At 43.0% G+C, this 23,440-nt stretch overlaps 2 protein-coding genes across 2 annotated transcripts in view; one reads left to right on the top strand and one right to left on the bottom strand.

Moving 5' to 3' along the window:
* The window catches only part of LOC115397815 (putative histone-lysine N-methyltransferase PRDM6), an 83,082-nt gene extending 78,215 nt beyond the window's left edge, over positions 1-4,867 (bottom strand). Inside the window, exons 1-2 of the mRNA XM_030104286.1 lie at positions 4,768-4,867; positions 2,819-3,515 (exon numbers count right to left, since the gene is read on the bottom strand). Coding sequence (XP_029960146.1) covers positions 2,819-3,506 — 688 coding nt within the window. The 5' untranslated portion in view covers positions 3,507-3,515; positions 4,768-4,867. The remainder of the gene's footprint in view (positions 1-2,818; positions 3,516-4,767) is intronic.
* A 6,693-nt stretch (positions 4,868-11,560) lies between these two features.
* LOC115398052 (peptidyl-prolyl cis-trans isomerase C-like) lies at positions 11,561-14,635 on the top strand. Its single transcript, XM_030104676.1, has 6 exons — positions 11,561-11,772; positions 12,040-12,153; positions 12,237-12,330; positions 12,566-12,633; positions 12,787-12,903; positions 12,999-14,635. The coding sequence occupies exons 1-6, from the start codon at positions 11,662-11,664 to the stop codon at positions 13,125-13,127; spliced, it is 633 nt and encodes a 210-aa protein (XP_029960536.1). The 5' UTR covers positions 11,561-11,661; the 3' UTR covers positions 13,128-14,635.
* The last annotated feature ends 8,805 nt before the right edge of the window (positions 14,636-23,440 follow it).

The following is a 23,440-nucleotide window of genomic DNA, read 5'->3' on the forward strand; positions in this document are numbered from 1 at the left end:
ATCTCTCGGATTTCTGGTTTTATTGCAGCGTCTCGAAGTTTTGAGAGTTTCTTCCTTTTGTGAAAAATCCTCCGGTTTGAGCAGAGTTTACATCAGAGAAACGTTTTTACAAACTCTTTGTCATTAATACCTGTAGTTTGATGTCATCTGTTTGTGTGTGTGTGTGTGTGTGTGTGTGTGTGTGTGTGTGTGTGTGTGGGAGAGAGAGAGAGAAACACTGTTCAGGACAATAAACTCCGTGTTACCTTTCAACACCAGATGTGGTAACAAGGCCGTAAAATATTAAAATACAAACATTCCAGTAACGTGAATCAAACCAAGGTGTGAATGCGTCTCTGAAGAAGATAAAACCTTTATAATGACAATTGATAAAATAAAGAATTATTTAAACATCGTATAATTTAAAACATCTATCCTTTCTTATTTCAAATAATTACAAAAGAAATAAATATTTAGATCATTTCCAGAGCTGAAATGTTTTTCAATTATTGATATTAATACTAACATTATTATTCATTCCAAACACTTCAAAAACATACAAAATACAGGAATGCGCAAAATAAATATAAATGCCTTGTAAATGATTTACACGGACAAATAAATCTAAATTCTATTAAAATACATTTAGGCAAAATAAATAACCTATATCCGAGAATACTGAAGAATCCTCAGGGATCAATTAAGTATCAATAATGACTGAAAACAGGAAAAACTGATTAATCCAATAAATTCTCCAGTATTTTCTAATCTTCCACAAGTCGTTGTTTTAATATATACCGTTTTAAAATTATTATTATTATTATAATTATTATAATAATTATTATTATTATTATTGGTGTAATTAATAATGGAGTTCAGACAGTGACAGATGAGGGATTGTCTGTGTGCATGTGTGTGTGTGAGACTGCTTTATCTATACCCCCACCTAAACACACACACACACACACACACACACACGCACACACACACAGAGACTTGCACGCGGGCTCGCGCGCCCCAGAGAGCGCGCAGAGCGGGGCCGTGTAGGGATGATGAATGTGGGGCCGGGAGGCCCCGGGATCGATCCCGGTGTCTCTCTCTCTCTCTCCGCTCCACAAACACAAAACTATATACGGCAATTAATTCCTGCTTGTCCCTCCATCCCTCATCGGCCCTGCCGCCGCGTATCGACTCAGATTACTGCTGATGGGCCGTTTTATCACCGCGCGATATACACGCACCACCGCACGCACGCGCGCGCGAGCGAGCGAGCGCGTATAATTTTCGGAGCGTTTCGCATTGCGCCGAGTCTTATCCAGAATTATTTTTAAAATGAATTTTGCAAAAGGGTAAAACGACTTCGGAGCTCCGGTAAAATCGAATTATGTTCTACGACAAATTACGGGAGTAAATTTAAATTTAAACAGATTAAGTTAATTATGTATTTTCATTGTGTATTATGGTTGTTTGCTTGCACGTGTGTAAAAAGTTGTTTATATTAATTGGAATGAGTGTAAAACGATTTTTTAAATGTTCTATTTATCTGTATTTTGTGTGTCTTAAATTAAATAATTGATTGAATTTAAACATCGGAACGGGAAATGTCACGTGACTCTTCTGGAATATTGTTATTATTTTATTTTTTAATCACAGCTGTTCCGGACTCGTGCGACAGAGGCGACAGAGGCAACAGACGTTTCACGTGAAAGAAGTCACCGTGTGCGAAGAGCCGGAGCGCGCGGGTTCGAGTCCCGCTTCCAACACGCCTCACCCGTCTGAACGCGCAACTCAAAGTTAAAGCGCTGTCCCCCAAAACACAGAGCGCAAATATCACCGCAGGAGCTTAAAATAATTCAGAATTAAATAAACCAATCGTTATTCTGATTTTCACTTTAATTTAAATTCGACTCCACTTCAAAAATCCAAGTTCTAAAAAAGGGTCTGACTAAATGTGGCTAACTGAAGGCTTTTCCTCTGGAGAAACTGAATCAATCCTGAAATAATTTTTAAAATGCTTTCTGATAAAAACACAGTTTGAAATGAGGTGGAGAAATGTGGAGAAAGGAGGACAGGTGCAGGAAACAAAGAAAAAAGAAGAGTCCGTTCTGAGTCTGGTAATATTAACTGTCAGTCTGCTGACCTCTGAACTCTGACACACACGCACACACACCTCCTCCTACAGTCATACACTGAAGTTCTAAAATTATAAATCATGTTAATTTAAAATGTGAACACTTTGCAGTCGACTGAACCGTCAGGAAAACTGAGTTTTACAATAAATTTAACCTTGAGAATTCAGAGTTAATGTCTGAAAAAAACATGAACTGAAGCCAACGTGTGTCAAAGTTTGAAGTTTACTTTGAGTTTAAAATGCATTTTTTTCAACATGACAATTAAAAAGTATTTTCTCTGAAACCAATTCTTAAATTAGTCTCAAAATGATCTGTTTGTTTTCATTTGTAAATATGTTAGTCAATTATTAAATCATTGACCAATAAATATCATTTATTTAAAAAAAAACATGCGCACAAAGTTGAATTTGCCAGTGATTTAAAAAATCCTGACTTTATAATTGAAAATGAGGCCTGATCAGATTTTTATTCTGAAAGTCCAGGATGTGTTTTTATGAGTGAAGTGTGGTGAAAAGCTTTCTGTTTAGAAAACAGTAGTTCGGTTAAAGCATTGTGCTAAATGACATGAGCAAGAAAGAGTTTCACCTGCAGAGGGCAGAGGTGACATGGCGGGGTCAAAGGTCGCGCTGTGTGTGTGTGTGTGTGTGTGTGTGTGTGTGTGTGTGTGTGTGTGTGTGTGTGTGTGTGTGTGTGTGTGTGTGACATACGGTTGTTGAGCTCCCCGGTGTGGTTGCTGATTGGGATGATCTCCATCCTCTGCTGTCCGTACAGGTAGTAGTCCAGCTCCTCGGACGTCAGTTTGAAGCCGCCCGCCACTCCTTTGGCGCCCTCCTCGCCTCCGCCGCCTCCTCCCGCTCCTCCTCCACCGCCGCTGCCGCCGCTCTTCACGCTGGACGACACCACCCCCACCCCCACCCCCCCACAGCCCGGCTGCTCTTTGGCCTGATGGAGGAGCCCCGCCGCTGGGTTGTGACCCTGCTGGTTCTCCGTGGGGACCACCACCACCAGGTCCCCCCCTCCCCCTCCTCCCCCTCCTCCACCTCCCCCTCCTCCCGGTCCTCCGGGCCCGGAGCACGCCGGGGCCAGCGCCTGGCCGAAGAGCGCGATTTGCTGCGGGACGGGAAGCTGGGACAGGCCGGCGGGGCTGGAGATGGAGACGGACGAGGACGCCGAGGACGAGGACGTGGACGATGAAGAGGAGGCCAGGAGGTGGCCGTGCAGGCGGGACGGGCGCAGGGCGTCCACGGGGAGGGCCAGGCGGTCCTGGGGGGGAGGCGGCGGCGGCGCCAGGGGGGCCTTGAGCTGGGCCTGAGGGAAGAGCTGCTGCCAGTGCTGCAGGTATGACGGGTCCACCTTCAGGAAGGCCGAGCCGCTCGGGTCGCCCGGCTTCAGCATGGCTCACGGCTGCAGGGGGGCACAGGACAGGAAGTACATCAACACACACACACACACACACACACACACACACACACGCACGCACACAGACGGCGCTGCGTCCCAGAAGCAAGGCAGATGCAGCTCAAACACACAAACCGCCGGACACTGTGACCTCCTCCACTCATCCCTCTGTTCAGCTCATTTCTGTCACAGCTGAAGCTGAGTGTGGCTCCAGTAAATTCACTGTTTAATTCCAAAAAACAGAAAGGATTTTCTGTTTCTTTTTTTTTATTTTGACCTGAATCAAATATTAAATTTGCAGAATAAATAAATGTAAATTGACTTTTGTAAAACAATCTCAAGTGGGATTGTTGTGAAATTTTCAGTGAAAATCTAGATAATCTCAGCATCTCCTCTGAATGAACTGACTTCTGGTGAAAGAGGAAACTTTGACTAAATTCAATAAAAATATTTTCCATTGAAAAGACACATTTGCTGAATTCTCACCTGGATTATTTTCACTTCGTGCTTCAACTTGAATTTGTAGAGATTAAATGAAGCCACATTTATTTCAGTGAAGGAATAAAGATGTTTGATTCTGCAGGATTTTGAACATCAGCATTAAAAGCGTCACTACCCATCAGCCGCGACGATTTATTTCAAATGTTCAAACAAAGTTAAAGAAAAACAGCGAGAGCATTTTTTTAAATTTTATTTTTAATTAAGTGAGAAACGGTGAATTAGAAGACAATAAAATAAAAGGAACGCAATCCCTCTAATTATAATGTGTATTTGGGATTTTGGGGTATGAACAGAAATTACTTTTTTTCTGCTTTCTTTAAAAAGCTTCCTTCTTCTTTTAAAATTGTCTTCCTTCTTTTGAAAAGAGCCGAATCTGATCCCACAGAATGAAATGAATGGAAGGGCGGTTTGAGTGCATCTCCAGCCCCCCTCTCCCGCTCCCTGCGCCACCACGCCTGTTTGCTGCGCTCATTTTACGCACGACAACCGCGCCGAAAGCCGCGCGCGCTCACCCCCTGACTCACGTGCTCTCTTTGCTTTGGTTCAAAAAGAAAAGTTAGATCTGCTTCACTGAAGTAAAGTGTGGTTAATCCGAACCCGGGGCGGGTAAGGGGGCGCCGAGCGGCGCCGCGCAGTGGCTGGCGGGGCAGAGCGCGCGGCAAGCGGCTCGGAGCGCGGACGGGCTCCGCCGGGGGGCTCCGGGAGTTCCCGCGGGCGGATGAGAAAGTTATGCAAGCGGAGGAAAAGGGAGGCTTACAGCTGTCAGACTGTGCGCGGCTCCTGGAAGGTCTGTCCCTCCTCCGGGCGGCGGTAAACCATCGAGGGTCGAGCCGGGACGGTCCGCTGCGTCCTGCGCGTCTCCGGAGCCAAAACTGGCCGAGCGAGCTGGCGCTCAGATCCGAGGGGGTCTGGGGCTCGTTCTCTCTCTCTCTCTCTCTCTCTCTCTCTCTCTCTCTCTCTCTCTCTCTCTCTCTCTCTCTCTCTCCATTGTATTAATCTTCCACTTCAGTTAAACGATCCTTATTGACACTAAACGTGAAAGATCAGAGCTCGAAATCCCTTATTATTATTATTATTATTATTATTATTATTATTATTATTATTATTATTATTATTATTATTATTATTATTATTATTTTCAACAGAACAGAACAAGCGTGCACTGATAAAAAAAAAGAAAAGAAAAAACTATTCTATTTGACATTTTTAACATGACACATGTTTGGTGTTAATGTCAGTCTGGTTATTTGTTAGTAACCTGCCTGCTTTTGTCTTTCTTTTACTGAAGTTGCGTGTGAGCTGCTGAAAACTGGGATTTCCCTCTGAAATAACAAAATATCTATCTATCTTAAAAATACTCAAAACCAAATGACTGCTTCAAGCTGATCTCCTTTATATCACAGGGAAGTTAAAGAAGTTGTTAATCTACAGATTATCTTAATGAAAAAGAAAAGAATTTCTCACTTCTTTCTCAGAAATCGTATTACAGATTTTCACGAATAAAAAAGGTTGAAACGCAAACGTTTTCTGAAAACAGCTTTGAGTGTCACATCTTTACGCTCACTGAGATTTGCACTTTAAATCAGTGTTTTCCGTTCTGCGGGCTTTAAAGCATTTCAGCTGCATCTGGAACAACAGCAGCAGACGGACCCTGCAGGATCAGTCCTCAGCTCCTCGCTCTGCTCAAAGAAACTCAAAGGAGCTGGCTTAAAACGTTAGTCTGGAGATGAAGTGAGACCAGAGCGTCTCTCTGGTCTCTGATGCACCCTGCTGTAAACCTTCAGCTCCGAGGTCGTGACCCTGCAGCGCCGCAGCTCCAAGGACGTGAGTTACGTAAAAGAAGGGCTGATTGAGACAGCATGGAGGAGCGAGGGACGGATCCTTCACTGTGGTCAAGTCTGTCCACATCACAAGACGGGAGGGGACAGGTCCACCTGAACAGGAGGGGACAGGTCCATTGGGACGGGAGGGGACAGGTCCAGCTGTGCTCTTGTTTTTGAAGTGTGGATGTGTTTCACGTCTCATGTTCTGTGTCTTCAAAGTGGTTAAACTGAAGCTGAACTGGAGGCGATGGCAGAAGAAGAAGAAGAAGAAGTCTGCTGCCGAGCCTCCCCTCCTGTCCCTCCTCTCCTCTCTTGTCCCTTAGGTGTCCATCGTCAGATCGTCTTCCTGGGCAGACGTCTCACCACATCCCCGGTGTGTTGGACCTCAGGTTTCTCTCCTTTTCTTCAAAACAGTTTTTGAAAACTTGATCTTGTTGTGAGTCTGTTTTTGTTTTTGTTTTCATCTGATCTGAGAGAAAAGTCAACTCTGCTTCATCTCATCATTTCCAATACAAATTGGCTGGGGAGAGGGAGGGGGGGTGCTTTAAAAGAGGGGATAGCAGTGTGTGTGTGTGTGTGTGTGTGTGTGTGTGTGTGTGTGTGTGTGTGTGTGTGTGTGTGTGTGTGTGTGTGGGTGTGTGGTTGTGTGTGCGTGTGATAAGACAGATTACAGCTCATTGTGTTTTGGGTATGGCTTGTTATCCGTGACCCCTACCCACCCGTCTGCTCTACCACACACACACACACACACACACACACACACACACGCACACACACACACACACACACCTGTGCAACAGTAAATGTGTGTACATCAGTCATTGTAAGCGGTTGCGGATAAGGACATCAGACTTAATGCCTGAGAATGTAAACGTGTGTGTGTGTGTGTGTGTGTGTGTGTGTGTGTGTGTGTGTGTGTGTGTGTGTGTGTGTGTGTGTGTGTGTTGTTATGGCTGGCGTCACCCTGACAGGCCCCATTTGTCATCCTCAGGACCTCTGGTGGATTGATAACGAACAAAAACACAAACATAAGCGTCTGAAAATGAAGGGGTGTCAGCTCGCAGCCACTTTTTCAGCGCGCAGGAATGCGCAGCAACAACAGACCGCCTGATTGGCCGAGGCACGAGCCGAGGGTCCACGGTAGCTGGCAGGAAGTCACAGGTCCTGGATTTCTTTGACCTCAGAGCTGTACGTAGGTCGTGTTGACGTGAGCACAGGGAACGGGTCAGTGCAGCTCACCACGACACTCCAAGAACCCTCATCCTGTAAGTATGAGTCTGAAAGGATTCCTGCTAAAAACCTGCTGCATGGGAAATGATGAAGAGTCAATACAAGATCACCAGGAGGTCAATGAGTTCAAACGCTAAGTAAAAAAAACTGTAAACTGCTCAAAACAAACTGAAACTGTTACAACACATGAACTGAAACAACTTTTAGCTGTTTTTCGCTGCTTATACAGAAAATAAGCAAATAAAAAAATAACTATAAAATGCTAAAATAGTTGTGCCATGAATTACTAAAACAATGTATAAAACAAAGTCAAACAACCTTAGACTACAAAAATGCTTTAAAAAGTAAATGAAAACAATTCTAAACCGCTAAAAAGTTAAAAACACAATACTGTGAACTACTAAAACACCTTAAAACAAAGGAAAAAACAGCTAAAAAACAAACACATTAAAGTAATTTAAAAATTTTAATCATTTGACAGCCCTAATATATATACATATACATATATGTATATACATATATACATGTATATATACATGTATATATATATATGTGTATATATATATATATATATATATATATATATATATATGTATATATATATATATATATAATATAATATATATACATATACATATATATATATATATATATATATATATATATATATATATATATATATATATATATATATATATATAAAATCTAAGGCAGAATGAACATATAATAAACCTTAAAAAATGACCAAAAGAGTTCAAAATAAGAAAAAAAAATGTAAAAAATATCTTCTGTGTGTCCACATGAACATGAGTGAAGATGACAGGACTTTTGAGGAATCAGTGTCTTCTTCTGAAGTGTTAACTGAACGTGACACAAAAGAGCTCTTAGTTCATGTAAACTGACTTTTTTTTTTTCTCCATCATAGCCATGATCTCCATCACGCTGCGCAGGGTTCTGATGATCCAGAGGGAGAAAAAGGAGACGGCAGAGGAAAAAGCGGAATCTGAGCAGCAATAGAATTAGGTGTTTCCATCCATTGATTAATGACTCTCCAAAGCGCAGCACATTGAAAGGAGTCGGCTGATCAATAAATTAACTGCCCAAATTCATCATTTTCTACAACAAAAGCTAATTATTTAGGCGGCTGCAGGAAAAGAAAACACAGAAATATTAACAAGAGTTCATTTAACAAAGCGTGCAGGGAGTCCAGCTCATTAAAAACTCTGCTTTTAAAGTAAGATTGTTTAGCATGTAACGACTGCTCGTAAATCTGGGAAAACACCTGCAGTTTCACTGTATTCTCAACATTATGCTTTCATTTTTATAACATTTATTTCTTTATCTTTATTGAACAAATACAGCAGTGTACAAGTAGAAAGACAATAAACAAAACAAAATAATAAAAGCAATATGAAGCAGTTACACACAGATATCGGGATGCACGGATGCCGATACCAGCACCAGGTATCGGTCCGATACTGCATGGAGAACTCATACTCAGAAACACTTATTCTTTAATGTTGATGATGATGATGATGATGATGATGATAAAAGTCAGACAGATCATAAATTATGTGGTGACAAAATATCAAGAGGAGGAGGAAGAAACTTAACCAGTGGCCTAACAAGCAACTTAAAAAACCAACTTAACCAGCAACTTAACGACTGTTGTCACGTCGTGTCGACAGAACTGTGGTTGGAGCTGTTTCATGGTGCTCCACAGCCTTCATGCATCATTTGCAAATACAGCATCAGTTAGCTGGAACACATCCTGGTTTTGGCACGTCGGTATTGGCAGCTAGCTGAAAGTTAGCACTGGTACTCGTCCTTTAAAAAAATGGTATCGATGCATCTCTACATAAATACAATGTCCAGAAACTAACATGGAATATCTCTGTAGAAGTAATATTGTTCAGGTTCCCTCTGTGAGGTGATGGAACAGAAGTTATCTTAGATAAAAGCAGAGACTCTTCAGCCGCAGGCGTAGCTGCGAAGGAGCAACCAGAGGAAACTTTCCTTCAGAAACCGCCTCAGCAGCCAGATGTTACGCTTCCATTTAGCTCCAGCGTCACTGGAGCAAAGAAATAAACTAAAACATGGTCGTCAGAGAGTGGGGAAGTGAAATCTCCTGAGTCAAAGAAGGACGTGGAGATAAGTAGCTGAACTGCACCCCTGATTCAAGTGGAATTAGAAAACTTCTGGACTGTTTTCCTCTAAAAATACATCAGTTTATCATGTACTTGTCCATGCATTTTACACAATTACAGTACTTGTCCTTTCTTTTTCATATTCCTATTTTATTCTGTCTTCTTTATGTATTGTCATCATGTCACAGTATATATCATGTGCAACACTAAAGAATCGTTGAATAATCAGAACTCAATGGAAAAAAAAAATGAAGCGTCAGCGGAGAAGATTTGATTTTCTTCTTCCTGATTGACAAACAAATGCACTATGCTGCATGCATGGATCAATAATCAGTTGCAGCAACTTGTTTTCGGCACTAAACAAATGTATAATGAAGCCTTTGCAGCATGGCGTTAAATCTCCTGGACGCTCTGCTGCGATAAATGCAGCTCGGCTCGCTTCAGCTGCAGGAAACACGGCGGAAAACCAGAATATAGGTCCCAGCTGAATACACGTCTATAGAGATGAATTATAATAGTCAGCCTGCCGTGACCTTAACACCACAGCCAGGACACACACACACACACACACACACACACACTTATCGGCCTCCTGTCAAAGCAGCCCGTCCATTCGTCTTTTCTTGCCGCCATTTGCTGAATTAATTAGGCAGAAATGTAAAGGTTTTAATTGAATGTCAAAGCGGGACCTTAACAACATGCTCCTATGTAAATGAAAGTGACACCGCATTAAACCTGGATGCTTATATATACCAAGGTTACCTGGGCCTGCTCGTGTGTGTGTGTGTGTGTGTGTGTGTGTGTGTGTGTGTGTGTGTGTGTGTGTGTGTGTGTGTGTGTGTGTGTTTGTAAATGAACAGCAAATGTTTTAATTGAATTACCGTCACTCAGTTACTAACTAACCCTGGTGGATTTCAACCAGTAAAGCCTCAATTACCCCAGAGTGGAAATAAAGCCTTTAAAGCTCCCTAAATGTCCTCCTAATAGCCCCATCAAAGATTTATGGCTGTATGAATTACAGGAGAGGAATTCCGTCGGGCCCGCTGGCTGATTTTCACCTTTAAACAAGGATCTGTGCTCATCAGGTTTCTACAAAATTCTGGACCGAATTTGAGTTCAGGTTTCCAACAGGAAGTACAACTGCAGAACTGAAATCCCAGAATCATACGTGATTGTATTCCATACGCAGCTGATTTACAGATTTCAGAGAGCAGTTTTAAATCCCCTGTTTACAGGTCTCATAGTCAGAGCTTGTTGTGAGAACTGCAACATGCAAAAGAACGATGGACCGAAAAGACATCTGTCCCTGCAGAGCTCATTCCCAGGCAGCAGGGCCCCACTGAGCCAGTCCTCCAGTCCATCCACCAAGCCCAAGACGTCGTCTCAATCACAAAACCTTTGAGGAACTTCAGACAATTAGACGCAACAAAGTTACCCTTTGAATCAAGAACTGTAAAACATTATTATTGCTTTTAACACCATTTTGCGTTATTTGTTAATTTTCAAATAAAAAGTATTTTACAAAACATTGAGAATGGAGGGAATCTGTGTTTAATTTCAGTGTTTATAAAGTAATTTAACAAACATCATATGCAAGAAATTCTTCCTGTTGCTTGGCTGTAAGGAATTTCTCTGAATTGCGATGAATTTTTTTCCACTTCTTGATAGTTGAGCTTGCTGTGGGGTGGAGCTTTTAATGAATTGCAGTGAAATTCCAATTAGAGAACTCTGCACAGGCCAGGTGCTCAGCGATGAGCCAAACTGTGTCCGCTGGAGGGAACCAAGAACCTCATGTTGCTGTAAAGCATGTGTGTGTGTGTGTGTGTGTGTGTGTGTGTGTGTGTGTGTGTGTGTGTGTGTGTGAGTATGTGTGTGAGTAATTTTGATGTGTTGGGTGATGAGCAATGAAAGTGCTGGGGTGGCTGCTGAAGCAATGAAAAAAAAAAAAGTACTGTATATGTACAACAAAAATTACAATGAAATACGTTCCAATCCCTCTGCCCACAATCAATTTACAATATTAAACCAATCACTCAATAAATAATGACCATTACAGGAGATGGTAAAGTGATCATATTTCAAATTCTAATAATAATAATAATAATAATAATAATAATAATAATAATAATAATAATAATAATAATAATAAAGTGTTTTCATTCACGCAATTGTATGTCTCTGAAAAAAAAAAAGGTAATAAAAACTAAAACGTTTCTCTCCTCGGTGGGCCGAGCTTCATTGAGGACCCGCCCACATGGGAGCGTGGTCAGATGACGTGTTACGTGCGGAGCGTCGTCTCTCTGCGTCGTCCAGCTGTGTTCCGTTGTGATTTCCTCCGTGTCCGCTCCTCCGCTCCGGGCCTGCCGCCGCAGCCGCCGCAGCCGCAGCCGCTCCTCCTCACCGGGCCCTGTCGCCGTCACCTCCGCGTCCTCTCTCCGGGACTCAGACAACATGGAGCCGCGCTCCGTCCTCCGCCTGCCGGCTCTCCTGCTTCTCTCTGCCGCCTGCCTGCAGCCCAGCTCCGCTGCAGCGTCCAGGACCGGACCGAGAGTCACGGAGAAGGTGCGTTTGTATTTGAGTGTGTGTGTGTGTGTGTGTGTGTGTGTGTGTGTGTGTGTGTGTGGAGGCCTAGACTCTTCTACAGTGAGTAGCACAGTCCCCAGCTGCACACACATCCAGCTGTTACTATCAGGCAATGAGACACTGACATCAGTCTATAATCCAGATGTTACTCCAACAAAGATGCGAAGATGCTCATAATGTGGATGCTAGAGGAGGAAGATGCTCTATAATCTACCGACCCCCCCCCCCCCCCCCCCCCCCCCTTAGGTCTTCTTCGACATCACAGTTTCAGGTCACGAGGTCGGACGCATTGTCATTGGCCTGTTTGGAGAAGTCGTTCCTGTTACTGTCAACAACTTTGTTGCCCTGGCAACAGGAGAGGTGAGACACACACTCACACACACACTCACACACACACAGAGTGAAAAAAGTCTTTATTTGTGCTGTAAGTGGCTCTTTATCAGAAAGGGTACGGCTACAAAGGCACCAAGTTCCACCGAGTCATCAAGGACTTCATGATCCAGGGAGGAGACTTCACGGCCGGAGACGGAACCGGAGGTGAGAACCTGAAGCACCTGAACTGGAACACAAAGCCTGATGACAGGCACGGCGGTGGCAGCACCATGAGGTGGGCTGTTACTGCTTTATAAGTGAGCATGGTGGAGGCATCACCATGTCTCACAGTTCTATTCAATGCAAATTTCGACCAAAACTGGTATTTTAACAAAGTCTTGTCCTAAAGACTAAAACGTTAAGGCGTTGAGGAACCAGCTGAGGAGAACCTGTGTTCTAGGTCACAGCATCTACGGAACAACTTTCACTGATGAGAACTTCAGACTGAAGCACTTAGGAGCAGGCTGGGTGAGCAGTGCGCACGTGCACAGCACACACATACACACACTTTAAACTTCCGTATGATGACTGTGTGTGTGTGTGTGTGTGTGTGTGTGTGTGTGTGTGTGTGTGTGTGTGTGTGTGTGTGTGTGTGTTTGTGTGTGTGTGTGTGTGTGTCAGGTGAGCATGGCGAACGCTGGTCCAGACACTAATGGCTCTCAGTTCTTCATCCTGGCGGCCAGAGCGCCGTGGCTGGACGGGAAGCACGTGGTGTTTGGGAAGGTCCTGGACGGCATGGTGAGTCCGAGCACTGAGTCCAGTGTCCACTGAGTAGGAACGCTTGGAGGAGCTCGAACTGCTAACGCTAGCTTGTGTGTTTGTGTGTGTGTCAGTCTGTCGTTCACACCATCGAGCTCCAGGACACCAATGACAGGAACCTTCCGTACACCGAGTGTGTGATCGTCAACAGTGGGAGGATCCCCGTCAAGGAGCCCTTTGTGGTGGAGGTTGAGGGCTGGTAGACACACACACACACATATACATACACACTCCAAATTCTAAGTGTGCCAAAATCACTTTTTTCTAAATGCTAATCTGCTAGCGTTAGCAGGGTAGCGTGGGGGTTTTGATCGTGTTGAACAGAAAGTGAAACAATTTCAAACTGTAGCAGATTTTACTAGCTGTCTAAGTGTCCATACATCAAGGAGGAAGCCAACACCATCATGTTTTACTTGCTAACTCAGAAACCATGGATGTTGGGAGGCTAGCAGAGACAAAGAACACACTTTCGAAACACATGTTTGACACACAGAACTGGCTAGTTGCTAATGTAGCATAATGCTAACTTTCTGGTGCTGCACTGATCCCTGCTGTTCAGATGTTATCTGAGATATTCTATCAAGTTCTCAGATCAAGTGGATCAGATCAGTTCCATATTTGTAAATATTGAAAAAGTTGGATTTATTGGATTAAAACAGCACAATTACATATCGTGACATAAATCTGGCGCTAATTGAACTGTCAACATCGGTTAGCATCTCCCTGCCTGCCTTTGCTACAATCTACTGCAATTCTTCCATTGTTCATTCACGTTTTAAAGAAAACACTTTATAATCAAAGTTAAGTTTATTTGTCACATTTGTTCCTTTCAGGAGCTTAAATGTTGCTGCTAATAAGCTAATACTGTTAGCTTGGAAACATATCTGTGGTTTGATGTCCACTGTGAGACTTTCAGCTTTGAAAGATTTTCTTCCTGATGCTACCTTGAAAATGCAATAACTTATTTATTTGATAAATGATGTTAAATATACAAAAAAAAAACTTTGTAGCTTCCATTTAACTGCTAGCTAGTAGACATGATGAGATGCATGAGGAGATTTAAATGTCATTTAAAGGACTGTGTATGAGTAAGTCTTTAAATAGTGCTTCTTATTTTGCTAGCCTTACTGTTACTTTCAAAAGCTTCTAGCTTTTATTTTTTTAATCACATTCTCCACAGCCTGGATTTTTGAATTCATATGAAAAAACACAGAAATATGTGTTACTCGGTTAATCTTAAACATGATGGCAAAAAACTTTAAAAGTTCAGAAAAAAGTTTGAGCAATGTTGAGAAAATTGAAAAAAGAAAGTAAAAACTGCTAAAATAATGGAAGGAAAAGTCAGAATGAGAATTAAGTGTGATGAAATCGTGAAGTCTCTGGAAAGGGTTAGCACATATTGTGAATGATATTGTTTCATATCTTCTGTTTATACTTTGTAGTATGCTAGCTCCTTAGCATCTTCATCCTATAGCATGGTCATTAAATGTCACAATTCCAACTTTACTCAGTTCAAATCTGATATTTAAAGCGGAATGGTCGTTTTTACAATCTGGACCTTATTTCACATTCGAAACAACACCATTTACTCACCCCTTTGACTTTCATGTGATTTGCAGTTGGTTCGGAGATAATTAGGTACTCCCATATCCATATAACGGCAGCGGGCGGGGCACATGCAGCCATTACAGACACTCATTTCTCTTATGTTTGTTGTGGTGTGGTAGATATATGTAAATTTAGTAAGTCAGCATCACTTAAATGTCTGTAAACCGGCTAGATTGAGCAACTCTCTGGGAACTCTGAAGTGATGATGTCATCACGCTGCGCCGTGGCGCACTGTGTTGTTGACGATGCAGGTCATAGGTAGCGTCTCTGCTCTGCGGTCAGACCACGGCATCTCGATCGGAGTTTTTAGGCAGAGTTTATTTTCAGCTGGTTGTAACTTTGGTACAATGGTTCAAGTGTGCATATATCCTGGTTGTGAAAGTAAAATGACAAGCTCACAACGAGATCACATTGAGCTCACAGGCTCCCACTTCGTGACCGGGATTTATTGCAGCTATGGCTAATAGCGCTCAACATGGACCCCAGCATCAAAGTTCAAACTTTACGACGTTTGGATTATCGGGTGTGTAGTGCCCACTTCACATCGGAGGGACTTCTTCCCAGTTAATTACATACATAAAATTATGTACTCTGCCTACCTCCAAAGAACATGGAGGGAGGACTACTCCTGTTTGTGTGTCTAACAGTTTAGCCTAGCAACTTCCATGTAAACAAACAGAATGAATGTGCGCCACGGTGCAGTGTGATGACATCATCACTTCAGAGTTCCCAGAGAGTTGCTCAATCTCGCCGGTTTACAGACATTTAAGTGATGCTGACTTACTAAATTTACACATATCTACCACACCACAACAAACATAAGAGAAAAGAGCGTCTGTAATGGCTGCATGTCGGTGCCCCGCCCGCTGCCGTTATATGGATATGGGAGCATCTAATTATCTCTGAACCAACTGCAAATCACACGAAAGTCAAACAGGTGAATAAATGTTGTTGTTTTGAATATGAAATAAGGTCCAGATTGTAAAAACGACCGTTCCGCTTTAAGTTGGAATTCAGAGATAAGGTCCAAACCTGTAATGTGAATATTGGGGTGAGATTTCTGCTGGGATTTTGTAGTTTGAAGAGGACAACGTGGATCCGCAGGTTTTCCCTGGATTCACTCTCTTCCACATCTCGTTGCCAAAATGTCACGTTTGCCAAAAGTTCTTTACTCCAGTCTAAGTGATGCTGAAATGGTTTCTCGGACTACTTTTATCTAGCTTGCTTTGACAGAATGCTTCTGAGAATAACCTTAAGTCACTCATGTGGCGCCTGATGCAACCTGACACACACACACACACACGTTTTATTTATTTTGAAAAATCTCATACGTCAGACTCATGGATGCAAAACTGTAGCAAGTGTAGAAAACCCTCTGTAGCACTCTTTCTTCATCCGTGTCATGATGTCAATAAAAATAAAGGTTTGCAAAAAAAAAAAAAAACAACAACAGAAAAACTATAGCACAACTTGTACATGATTGAAATGTAAAATATGATCTGGACTTGGTGTTGTTTTGAATCTGATCTCATTCAGGGACGTCGGACTCATTTTAGTTCACAAACTGTCCCATTGAAGAGAACATGTTAGCATCATAATCTTCAAATGTGCCAGATTTCCTGTTTTACCACAAAAGTTTACATTTGAAGCTTTTTTTTTTTAACAAAATGAAACTGTAATCTGTATCAGAGGTTGTCTTTGATGTCATTGCTAACAGCTAGCATCCACTTTATCTCCGCCTTCAGCAGTTTCCAGTATTACCTCGCTTGTTTCAGGAAAAAAGACCTGAGTGGACAGTTAAACAACTATTTTTATCATTTATTTGTATTTCATCAACATGTTTGACAGCCCTGATATCAATTCTCTGTTACAGGAGCTTTGTAATGTAGCCAACAAATCCCTGATCTTCCTTTGTGACCGAGTTTGATGCTGCGTTTGAAAAAATAAACCTCTGTAACATATCAGATTTTCTTTTTTCATGGTTTACACCAACAAGATAAAAAAAAAATGTGCCAGCGACTCATTTTGAAAAATAAATGTGCCCCTGCAACCTCATTGTGGCCGATGCTTCTTTGTTCACCTCACAGTAACTATTGTTACGGTTACACATCCCTGTGTTATTTCGCATTTAAAGCAGAACTTTGCAACTTTTTTTTACCTCAATAAATGTGTTTCACAATCCCTGTAGGGGTAAACAAAGACTTGTCACGGTGATTCGCCTGTCCCTCCACTCCCCCCGGGGTCTGTCTCCTGAAAACAGCGCTTGCAATTTCAGAGGAGCAGACCCGACTACATCTCGCGAGAACAAACCTGCTTTACGGCACTCATACGGGATTACAAGTATAAAAGCTGTTGGAGTGTGATATCTGTCATTGTGTTGCAATAGACGATCTTTGCATGATGTGTTGATTGGTTCTAATTTCCATTTGGTAACTGAAAAATAAAGAGGTGTGGCACCTCCTCCCATAGAAATGAGCGCGAGTGGGTTCGCTGCACTGAGCTGAAGTGTGTTTGGTTTTTTTGTTGTGTTTGTTTGAATGTGCGAGGCAGGCATGTCTACGACAGAGGGAGCAACCAGAGGAAGTTCCCGGGCAGCGCGAAGAACTGCCGCTGCAGAAGATTTAACAAAAGCGCGTAAAACAAACATGAAACCCTCGCTAGCGTTAGCAACGCCACCCTTGGGTGCTCACGGATGGCAGAACCAAAAAGAGAAAAAAAACTTTGTCTAACGAGTGGAAAAAAAGGAAACGGGAGTGGGACGCCCTCTGCACGCAGGGGCGGCGGGGGGTGGGTGGGGGGGTTGGGTGGTGATGTGGAGGACGTTTACGACAGTGAACTTTCACAGGAGACCAGTAGGGGGAGCGCTAAAGCCAATCTTGCATAGTTCTGCTTTAAATTTGACTGAACTAAATTTACATTAGTGATGCATGATGAGATCAGCTCATCGCTGATAAACACCAGAAAATGAAACATCTGCATGACCAGGGCTGAGGAGTAACGGATTACATGTAACGGTGTTACGTAATGAGGATACAAAAATAATGTGACTGTAATCCGTTTACATAAAAAAACATGTAATTTCGTTACAGGTATATCTGATAAAAACATCGATTACTGAGCGGGATTACTTTTGAAAATCAGATGGAATATACCAGAATTGCAATAGACACGCGCCATCTACAGACATTGTGACGCTTTAAGGCACAAACCAGACACCACTATAGATCTATAAAAAATAGACGTCATAGATATATAAAGGATAGACACCGCATCGACCGCTATCTTGGAGCAGCCTCCCGCTCTATTGTTATATGAAGGAAACAACCTGCGTTGGATTTTACCACCTGCTGCTGGAGTCATGGCTACTCCAGGGACAGAAACTCGTCCTCTGGATGGAAACTCAGACATCATTTTATATTTCCGTCAGATGAGCCCAGAACCTCTCTGTACAATGTAAATTCTGCCTCCCAGCTGTGAAAATTCTTTTAACACCCAGGGACTCATCATCAAACCTGAAAAAACATACAGGTATGATACACACGCGGTCCACCGCATGTAACGTCGGAGCGAGGATGGTGCCTTGCGTGCTCGTGCTAATATATTTTGGGGTATTTAGTTTGAGGGGGCCAGGCCCCCTCTTGCCCCTGCGTAGACCCAGCCCTGGGTCACTGTATAATTAAAAATCGAAGGCGCTGTCCATGCTGTTGAAATAGCTAATCCACCGTTGTGGTGCAGAATATCAGTAGTTCACTCATTCAAAATGTTTTCAAGGTGCTGTCCATGGTGCTGAAAAAGCCAAACCACGGATTTGGTAAAGATTAATTGTCAGTCTCGATTCATTGATGAATTCCAAGTTGCAGTCCATGGTGCTGATATAGCCAATTGAGTGTTGTGGTAAAGATTAATATTAAGTCTCTGTTTACAGATAAATCCCAGGCCCTGTCCATGGTGCTGAAATAGCCAACCCACCGTTGTGGTGCAGAGTATCAGTTGGTCGAAGTATCATTAAAAATCCAAGGTACTGTCCATGGTCCTGAAATACCCAAACCCACCGTTTTGGTAAAGATTAACAGTGCGTCTTTATTCATTGATGAATTCCAATTGCTGTCCATGGTGCTGATATAGCCAATTGACTGTTGTGGTGAAGTTTAACAGTGGGTTGCTGTTCACCAATGAATCCAAGGCGCTGTCCATTGTGCTGATATAGCCAATCCACCATTGACGTGCAGAGTAGCAGTTGGTCACTGTATCATTAAAAGTCTGAGGCGCTGCCCATGCTGTTGAAATAGCTAATCCACCATTGTGGTGCAGAATATCAGTAGTTTACTCTTTCAAAATGTTTTGAAGGCACTGTCAATGGTGCTGAAATAGACAAACCACAGATTTGGGAAAGATTATCTGTCAGTTTTGATTCACTGATGAATTCCAATTTGCTGTCCAAGGTGCTGATATAGCCAATTGACTGTTGTGGTAAAGATTAATATTAGGTCACTGTTTACAGATAAATCCAAGGCACTGTCCATGGTGCTGAAATAGCCAATCCACCATTTTGGTTAGGATCAAAAGTGGGTCTCTATTCAGTGAGGAATTCCAATTCGCTGTCCATGGTTCTGATATAGCCAGTTGAGTGTTGCGGCAAAGATTGATATTAAGTCTCTGTTTACAGATAAATCCAAGGTGCTGCCCATTCTGCTGAAACAGCCAATCCATCATTGTGATGAAGAATATCAGTAATTCGCTCTTACACGATGATTCCAAGGCACTGTCCATGGTGCGGAAATAGCCAATCCACCATAGTGATGCAGAATATCAGTAGTTCGCTCTTACATGATGATTCCAAGGTAGGGCTGCACAATTAATCGAATTTTGATCACGATCACGATTTTGGCTGCCGCTATTAAATTTAGATGATCGTTGTGATTTTAAAATAGAAAAAGCAGGCTCTGTTATGTGTCAAATCAAGCACTTTCTAAATCTAACAATCAGCCAACCACCAGGGGGCGACCGAGGTTAGGGCCTCATTATTACGCCGCTTAAACAGCGAGCGAACCCTGCAGCAGCGGCAGTGTCAAATGAAAAAACTGAGACAGTACAATGTGAAGAGCAGCAGGCAGTGACAGTGCTGAGACATCTGGAGGTGAGGAGCCGCTAGAGCCTCGTAAAGGAGCATCATCTACTGCAGCAGTCGGCACCTCGAGGCCAGATGCCGCTTTTGGCCTGCGAACAGCAATATCTGGCGTGCCAGATGATTTTGAGAATCTGAGGCATCTGCTTCACGGAGGCAGGAGCACTGTCCATTAACCTGTCAGTATTCAACTCCTCCTAAACTGCCTTCATTACCTGTGGAACATCTTGAAACGATCTGCGTCACTGAACAACCTGCATCCTGCAGCTCCTGCTGCGTTCAGGGACACTCCGTAAAAGTAGCCTGCTGATGGACGCCACCACGTGTCTCAGTCAGCTGTTAGCTTAGCTGTTAGCCACCGATGAACTATCTGGCTTTGAACGATTCCTTCGTGCTCAAACATCAGTCGACGGGCCGCGATATAAACTTCTGAGACGATGGAAAGAAGATTTAAACACTAAGCGTCTCGGACAGAATGGGAAAAGTTGTTATTGACGGACAGTTCAGTATCTGAGCGGCGTAGCGGCGGCTTGGAGAGAACGAGGGAATCATTGTTCTGGTAGGTTTAATTTCTGGGTTAAGCGTGGCTGTTTACTGTTCTCTTGTTGTTTTATCTTAATTTTGTTGTTCAGTGATCGTCGTGTTGCTCTCAGGATGCAGCAGGTGACAGTTGCTCAGCTGTGAGGCGTTCAAGTTCCAAAGTCATAATCTGGCTCTTTTCAGAACAGAGGTCTGGTCAAACATTTGTAAATACTTAAAGTCGGTGCTTTTATATGTTCATTTCTAAGGAAAAGCGATTGTTCACAACATTGAAATGGTCCTAAATAGTTGTTTAGATTTGAATTAAAACATCTTTGATTATGTGCGCATGCACGCCAGACTTTGCTGAAGTGCTGAAGACGCACGTCTTCAATTTGAAGACTTGTTTGTTTAAAAAAAAAAGTGCAATAAAAAGGTATGTTTTACCTAACATCCATGGTGCTGAAATAGCCAATCCACCATTGTGGTGCAGAGTATCAGTTGGTCGAAGTATCATTAAAAATCCAAGGCACTGTCCATGGTGCTGAAATAGCCAATCCACCACTGACGTGCAGAGTAGCAGTTGGTCACTGCAGACCCATCGCCAGACATTCATCTCAGGGGGGCCATATCAAGTGTATGGGGGGCACAAATGTGCGCTCAGCGGGGGTGGGGTATGGTGTGGTGCGAGCTCATGCTAATATATTTTGGGGGATTTAGTTTGAGGGGGCACAACATTTATTTGAGGGGGCCAGGCCCCCTCTTGCCCCTGCGTAGAACCGGCCCTGACCTGGACTCACAGTGAACCTAAAGTTTTATTAAACCTGTTAACCTGTCAGTAACCTGCTGCTGAGAACCACAGCCTCATCAGGCTGAACTCAGAAGAATCTGATGGAGACAATAATATCTTCAGCCTGTATGGAGGATTTATTGGAGACTGTATGTTACCTTCTGTCACCGAGGAATGAATCAACTCTGAACTCTTGAAAAAACACTGAACATGGCCTACCTGAACACGAAACACTGCTCCTCACTACAGCAGTACAGCTACACAGCAGACTGAGTATATAATATAAATGTCTCTAAACACTGTCAATATGGCTTCTGGTGCTGCTGCTGTACTGTAAGACTACGAGAGAAACACAGTCTGAACTGATGGAGCTGATCCTGAGTCAGATTCTCAGTAGGTTAGAGATTAAAGGTCATGTTGTTGGTATTAATTGGGGCTGAACACACAGAGATCAGCAGAGGTAATAACACTCAGAGCATTTAGTGTTTGCTGTGTGTAGAGTCGTCAATATGCCATGAGGATGACACACTGTATTTGTCTACGTCTTTATTTTTATGTTTGCTGGTGAAGTAATCTAAAAGTAATCTGGTACATAACTTTGTAATTGAAGTAATTAGAGTAAGTTACTGATTACATTCAGGGTGACCAATTAACCGGACAAGCATGTTTTTAAAATGTGGGAACTTGTTGTAAAATCCAGAAGGTTTCGTACTTTTCACTGTTGTGTAGTTGGTTTCCATGGTTAACAGATTAAAGGGCCGTCGGTACTCCCTTCGGGCAGGGCGTTAGAGATCAGGTTCAAATCCCACAGCTGACAGGTCACCACTGTGGGTCCCTGAGCATGACCCTTGACCCCCTTCAGCTCCCTGGAGCGCCATAATGTGACCGTACCTTCACATCCTAGAAATATTATGTGCCAATGCGGGAAAAAAGAATTCTCTCCAGGGAGTACTAATAAAGTAGGATTATTTTAGTTCAGTCTGTGTTCTAAATGTCTCCGTCCTAACCTCCTGGAAGGTCAAGTGGAAAATAAACACATCCTGATCACACCTTTTGCCGATACTGAACTGATTTTTCACATTTGAGTACGAACCGTTCCAGACATGTTCCCAATCTGAAACTTAAACTTCTTTTTCCAAGTTATTCAAAAAAGAAGAAATGAAAAGTTTTATTTTGAAAATGTACATATTAAACGTCATATGCATTAGATTTTATTTTGAAAAACGCTTATCTTTCCTCAGCAGTCGTGAGCCCCTGGGTCACTCGTGCTGCTTCTGGTGTGGTTCCTATTCCTCCGTTTCCGGCAGGCTCAGTGGACTGCAGGCGGCGTGAAAAATATTGGCAAGGTGATTAACTGAATTTGCAGATGCCCGATCAATCAAAAACTAACAACTGTCCTGATTCGATCTAGAAATCCCTAACAGATGTTTGTATCCACAAACACATTAACTGTCTCTCCTTCATGAGTCATTTCTGTTGTCGTCCATGTTCCTTTTACTGATCTCACCTGAGCTTTACTCAACATCGCCCCCATAGTTCAGCTGTGGGATAACACTGTTGGCTCCAGATACCTGTAAACGTATGAAATTACCCACGTTTACATTGTGTGTGTGTGTGTGTGTGTGTGTGTGTGTGTGTGTGTGTGTGTGGTTTCGTGTGCCGTGCTGTGCTGTCTGTGCGTTGCTGTTAAGCGGGGTGATTATGGCGGGTAAAAGGTGAAGCTGCAGAGGAAAACAGAGCTGACAGCTGATCTCTCAGCACTGACACAAAAGTGCTGCTAATGAGAACTACAGCCAGTGATTTGTTTTCCCCTGTTCTACAACACACACACACACACACACACACACACACACATACACACACACACACACACACACACACACACACACACACACACACACACACACAGGGGAGGAAAACATTGGTGAAGACAAAGGTCAGAGCGAAGCAGAAATCTCTGGAGAAAGATAGAGTAGAGCAGAAAACACATCCGAGCTGTGAAAGTCAGAAACGAGGCTGACCAGAGCTTCACTCTCACTGCTGACACGTGTTCGTGTCTCTGAAGCTGAAGCTTGTTGATCTGATTCAATTCTGTCCAGGAAGCTTCATTCACGGCTTCCTTTCCAAGTTCACCTGCTGCTCACGTTTTCATCTTCTCGTTTCAGTTTCATGCTGAGTGAAGTTGTGGGAAAGCTTATAAATTGTTACTCTTTTTTGTTTTTGCTCTGCTCAGTAAAACATTGTCTCAGTGTGTACGAATTCTGTCTCTATCTATCTATCTATCTATCTTTTTCAAGAGGAGCTTATGAGTATAAGGTTCATACCCCATCAGGGCCAGCCCCTGCCAACCATGACGGCTCAGCCCTACCACCCCCAGGACAGGCATAAACCCCCCCCCCCCCCCCCCCCCCCCCCAACCCACAAAATCCCCCACCCCCAATCCCTGACTGGGTGGATCCCTGGATTCCAACCCA

The sequence above is a fragment of the Salarias fasciatus genome, chromosome 12 (assembly GCF_902148845.1).
Source record: "Salarias fasciatus chromosome 12, fSalaFa1.1, whole genome shotgun sequence".
Taxonomy (NCBI): domain Eukaryota; kingdom Metazoa; phylum Chordata; class Actinopteri; order Blenniiformes; family Blenniidae; genus Salarias; species Salarias fasciatus.